This window comes from Sinocyclocheilus rhinocerous, unplaced genomic scaffold (assembly GCF_001515625.1).
Source record: "Sinocyclocheilus rhinocerous isolate Xijiao unplaced genomic scaffold, SAMN03320098_v1.1 scaffold171, whole genome shotgun sequence".
In the NCBI taxonomy this organism is placed as follows: Eukaryota; Metazoa; Chordata; class Actinopteri; order Cypriniformes; family Cyprinidae; genus Sinocyclocheilus; species Sinocyclocheilus rhinocerous.
In genome coordinates, this window is record NW_015642206.1 from 1,047,905 (window position 1) to 1,053,904 (window position 6,000).

General features: G+C 35.8%; 2 protein-coding genes across 2 annotated transcripts in view; both read left to right on the forward strand.

Moving 5' to 3' along the window:
• LOC107755747 (ras GTPase-activating-like protein IQGAP1) overlaps positions 1–3,451 on the forward strand; it is a 46,938-nt gene extending 43,487 nt beyond the window's left edge. The window contains exons 34-37 of the mRNA XM_016572641.1: positions 49–209; positions 1,978–2,130; positions 2,554–2,662; positions 2,788–3,451. Of these exons, the coding sequence (XP_016428127.1) occupies positions 49–209; positions 1,978–2,130; positions 2,554–2,662; positions 2,788–2,901 (537 nt within the window). The 3' untranslated portion in view covers positions 2,902–3,451. The remainder of the gene's footprint in view (positions 1–48; positions 210–1,977; positions 2,131–2,553; positions 2,663–2,787) is intronic.
• An 821-nt stretch (positions 3,452–4,272) lies between these two features.
• LOC107755748 (proteinase-activated receptor 1-like) overlaps positions 4,273–6,000 on the forward strand; it is a 5,458-nt gene continuing 3,730 nt past the window's right edge. The window contains exon 1 of the mRNA XM_016572643.1: positions 4,273–4,446. Within this exon, the coding sequence (XP_016428129.1) occupies positions 4,377–4,446 (70 nt within the window). The 5' untranslated portion in view covers positions 4,273–4,376. The remainder of the gene's footprint in view (positions 4,447–6,000) is intronic.

Here is a 6,000-nt window from a genome sequence, read left to right on the forward strand (position 1 = left end):
GTTTTTACAATATAATATTTGTAATAACAAAAATGTTTTATTTGGCAGGACATTCGATACCAGCGGCGCTACAGGCAGAGGAGGAAAGCAGAGTTGGTGAAGCTGCAGCAGACTCTGACTGCGCTCAACTCAAAGGCAGCTTTCTATCAGGAACAGATCAATTACTATGACACATACATCAAAACCTGTCTGGATAACCTCAACAGAAAGTGAGTGGAGATACATATGAAGTTCTCGTACAAATGCACTCATGATTATGGGCCTACTGTATATGTGCCTCTTAATAATCAAAAAAATATCTATAAACAAATTTAAAGGCAGGGTAGGTGATTCGATTCAAAACCATTTTTTGTTATGCTGGTTGAAAGTCTCTCACATCCCGATATCAATCACTAAGTTAAGTGGCCTACATTTATTTATATGTAATTATATTGTCTGTGGAAGGCGTAGGACCATAAAATGTTTGTCCAATCAAAATGTTCGGTTCGATGCCTGCCTGCCTGTCAAAATATGTATTTGCATACCTCTGCGCAGCCTGTTTGCGCAGACATGATACGTCATCAGCGCATTCCAGCAAGAATGAAAGGCGTTATTATTGTAATATCATGTGCTATCATGCTTTGTACTGTAATGTTTTCTCACGGGTGAATGAGACATGAGGTAATCTGACAGCGTTGCATTCAATCCTCCACCAACGCCGTCTCTCATCATGTCTCTGGTCTGCCTGAGCCACTGAGCGTGTTTGTGTGTTTTGGGAGGAGGCGTGGCTTTGCAAAGTGGTCATGCAGGGAGGGTGTGGATCTTGCTTTCAAAGCTAACTTGCTATCGCTAGCCTTTCCGAAATCGCCTACCCTACCTTTAAAGTCCCCATGAAATCAAAATTAAAGTGTTTTGGGTGCTAGTATCAATATGTTAGTCTTAAGGTTATCTATAAGGCAGTGTGCTCCAAAACAGTGACAAAATTCGCATTTAGAAGATATAAGCATTCAAAGCTTGTAGTTCGTCACTTCCGCCAACACGGCTCAACGATTTTTTTGACGTCACATCGTACTTCAGCTTCTCATGGCACGTAGTGCACTATATAGTGGACAGGGAACGATTCAAACAGTGTAAATATGCTTTCCATTGAGGAAAAAAAGAAGTCTGGTTTCGCGCTGTGTCACGCTAACTACCGCACCGCACACACACTCTGCTCCGGTCTAGAGACACGATAGCACGGAGCGGATCACATGCGCGAGTCGGCGCAGACCACAAAATGTATCGGAGCTATTTGAATTCTACACAGAATGCTATATTTTATAGCAATATGGATGAGATTGTGGCTGGCATACCCTGTCAAATGCGGCTTTACGGAGCTCAACGGCTCTGAACGGTTCTAGCCCAAGCTGTGATATAAACTAACGCTATTGACTATTTTAAAAAGGGGCGGGGCTGCTTGATATGTCCCGCCCTGTCTTCCTGTTTCAGTTAAAATGACGTCAACACAGAGTAACGCTGCGTGTTTCTAAGCATTTCTGGGGACCTTTAAGGGATCGATAAATAAAACAGCAAACTGTTATTAAAGTAATATATTCAAGTAATACATTCTAAATACAAAAGAAAATACAAAAAAATAATACTAAACCTGAAAATTATTATTTTCAATATGATCATGATAACCTTCTTATTGATTTTCTGCTGATCTGAGGTACAGCACATCTGATGTCAATATCAATTTGTTCATTTATCAATGTAATAATTAGATTATTATTTAATTGCTAATTTATTTTATTTAACCTCACGGCTAACTTTTATCAGTTTGTCTGTTTATCCTCATGTTTAGACATTAATTTTCTCATTTGATATATTGATATTTAATGATTAGTGATTGCCACAATTGAGCCCTGATACACAATGGCTTGAAGGGAAATTGGAAAGTGTCTACTGTCATTTCCTATAAGACATATAATATTTTATTGATGGTTGTTTTGCAATCAGGAATTCACGAAGGTCCATTAAACTGGACAGAAAGGAAGAGAAGAGCAGTAAGAAGGCCTCAAGGCCTCCCAAGGCCTCGTCTCTGAAGTACACAGCTGCCAAACTGCATGAGAAAGGAGTCATTCTGGAGATTGAAGGCCTCCAGACTAATCAGTATGTTTTTCCTCTTTGCACCATTACTTTTCATTCTATTAATAATTAATATTTGTATTCATAATTAGTAACTTCACATTGAATATCAAATACATAATATCTAAACTGAACTTTCTAATATCTAAAGTTAACCATCCTGTTCTGCTCTTCCTCATGCAGTCCAAAGTGGAGTTTAGCCAACTATTTTTGCAATCTCTTAAGGCAGATCAAAAGAATATTAAAAATGTTATCTTTTAGTGATCACTGATCAGTGATTTAGTCGTTTAATTTGTTGTCAATCTCAAGAATGTTATGTTTATATTTCTTTTTGACCAGGCAGGCGCTACCAGTCATTTTGCAACACTGAAATTATTTGCACTGTAAGATGTTCAGTATTAAGCTCCACCTATTCCAGTACTTCAGTCAGTGTTTTGTACATTTCAGGTTAAAAAATGTCATGTTCGACATTTGCCCTTGTGAGGAAGTGGGGGACTTTGAGATAAAGGCCAAGTTTATGGGAGTTGAGATGGAGAAGGTGCAACTGCATTTCCAGGTCAGTTCCCAGGTGCACAGAGCCACATGCAGGATATTAGTTGTATTATGTGGAACTGCATTTATGGACGCACCAAGACAGAACTGTTTTTCACCTCTTGTGTGTTTTTTTATTATTATTATCAGGACCTGTTGCAGCTCCAGTATGAAGGAGTAGCTGTCATGAAAATGTTCGACAAGGCCAAAGTCAATGTCAATCTACTGATCTTCCTTTTGAACAAAAAGTTCTACGGAAAATGAACATCCCTTGGAGTTAATTCAGTGAAAATATGTTCAGTGAAAAATATTAACTAGCTATCAGAGTCTCATTTTAGATGTTAGTTTACACAAATTGTACAAAAAGAACAGATTGTGCCTTTGGTTTTTAGATGTTTTTGTAAAAGAAATTTCTCTGAGCATTCAGGGTATTTGTGCAACTGTGTTTGCAGGTCTTCTGTATTTAATTAACTATACAGTGAGATCTTACCATTCTAAGAATTATTCTAAGAATTCAGCAAAGCTGTACATACAAAGCTTACATTTGAAAGGAAATGTAATCAAACCACAATCAAAACAACAAATTACTTCTGTTTTTTTGTTTAGTTTTTTTGGAAAATTGTGTATGGATTATATTTTTCAATACAAGTGTAATTGAAATATATATTTTATAGCAAGTAATGTATTGAATGCTGCAATGTTTTAATATCTTAGAAAGTAATAAGATGAATGACTTTTAACGACTGATAATGCACTACTGCCATATGGCTGTTAAATAAGATAAACCAGAGGAGACTTTTCACAAGACTGTCATGAACTAAAGCATACATTTGAAAGGAAATGTAATCAAACCACAATCAAAACAACAAATTACTTCTGTTTTTTTGGAAAATTGTGTATGGATTATATTTTTCAATACAAGTGTAATTGAAATATATATTTTATAGCAAGTAATGTATTGAATGCTGCAATGTTTTAATATCTTAGAAAGTAATAAGATGAATGACTTTTAACGACTGATAATGCACTACTGCCATATGGCTGTTAAATAAGATAAACCAGAGGAGACTTTTCACAAGACTGTCATGAACTAGTGCCTTTCATTTCTAAGTGCTCAAATGTGCATCTTTTTAAAGATACTTATTAAACGGCATTCCTAAAAGTTTTCAGTTAAAAAAATGACAATGTTCTGTGCTGAGAAGATGGATTAATGTTACTGATTTTAAATAAATACAACTATCATACATCAAAACGTGTTTTTTTCATATACACTGTATATATAGGGGAGACTGGATATATGACACAAGGGCTGTATTATGAATCAAAAGCCTAATCATATAAATGCAGACGTTTATGGTGATTTCAAATTGACATTTTTGTGATTACTATTCTCCAAACAAAATTGAACCTTCATACTGTATATTTTAATAGCACTTGGAGAAACAAATAAACACAATATAATATACTGTAAATACTGTGAAGTAACTTAAAATAACTCCACCCTTAAAAATATCTACTTTAAAGTTTGTATCAGCTAGTCCTGGACTCCCTTGTGTTAAGTAGGCGTTAACATGCACGCGACAGACAGCGGAGTGAATTCATCACCTTCCAGTCTTTCCTGATGTCTGAGGACTGCTGTTGAGCTCATGCTCATTCACTGAAAAAGTCTTTACCTGTTTTATTTAGTTTTTGCGCTTTTTTTTCATCATTTTTGAGCCGCACCGTTTGATTCAGTCGTGATGTTGCGGATTGTGGTGTTGATGGGGCTGCTGGCTGTGGAGGGCTCTGCGGCTGCGCTGCCCAAGAACGGTAAGACATTTACAGCCTGTCTCTGCACGTGACACAGGCTAAAATATGATGAACTTAAGTAACATACAGTGCTTTGGTGAGAGGAGCAAATGTGAACTTTCTGTACTTTGTATTTTTGAAAGTAAGCATTACAATCCACTGCTAAAAAAAATGACGTGCGAGTTATATAGCTGCTTCTACATACTTTGAGAAGCAAAGTTCACACTAAGTGCTTACTAGTTCGTTTTTAAATAACTCGGCATCAGTGTTGGGGAGTAACTAGTTACATGTAACGGAATTATTAATTGGAAAAAAATGTAACTGTAATCTGGTACAGTTACTGAGAGAAAAATGTGTAATTAAATTAGCTACTTATGAAAATGTTAACGAATACAAAGGGGGTTACATCTGAATATGTTCACACACACACATACAGATTTGATTGATTTCGTTCCCAAATTGCATTAACTGCTTAAAAAAATTACATCAATGATTCAGGAGTTTATGACAGAATAAGACATGCTTATTTGATAACTGTTTTATTTCCTATTTGGATTTATGTATATGATTTATTTTTTAAGAGTAACTTTTTTTCCAAAGCATTGTTAGATGCCAGTGTGTTTCCTGTCATAGCCTATCTATGCAAATATTTGATTTCAAAAAACAATATCATAGCTATCAAACCAAATCTTATGATTCAAAATCTCTATTTAACCTCAGAACGATCTCAGAGTAAAAAGAGGTGCTAAAGTCTGATTTTGTGGTGGCTGTGGTTTAAAATTAAATAATCTTATAATCTTAATTCAAGTGATGAAGGATTCTGAAAGTCTGTCAGTAATGAGTGTTGAGTCCTACAGTAAGGTTAACCTTGTCTGGTTTAAATGATTAACGGTTAAAAACATTCATTAGAAATTTAGAAAAGTAATTATAAGTAATCAATTGTAATCAGTTACTTTACTTTAATAAAGTAATTGAAAGTTACACTAATGATTACATTTTAAATAGGGTAATTTGCTATCTGTAATCCATTACATTTCCAAAGCAACATTCGTTTTTTATATTTAAAGAATTTGCCACTGACGATTCAAACGCAAGTTTTGAGCAGTGTAGAGTAGCGTTTGTAGTTTGTCATTTCTCCAATCACAAATGCAGACATGGTTTTATGTTTACGCGGCGCGATGCAATGCAACGCGTAAAAAGACAGTATATGTCATTATAATCTGTAATTATGTCTCCACTGGATGCAACAAATGCCTCGTTTATAATGGGTTTTAATGTTTTTGTCTCGTAGCTCCGGCCGAGGCAAGGCATCACAGTATGGTAAGGGGCGTAACATTTCCGTCACACGCTTGAGGTATTCGGCCAATCACAACGCACTGGATAGCTGGCCAATCAGAGCACACCTCGCTTTTCAGACCAGTGAGCTTTGTAAAAACGCGTTTCAGAAAGGCGGGGCATAGAGGAGAAACAATAATGTACAGTATGTGGAAAATAATGTGTTTTTTGAACCTTAAACCGCATAAACACATTTCATTACACCAAATACACAAAATAATGTTCATTTTAGCAACATCA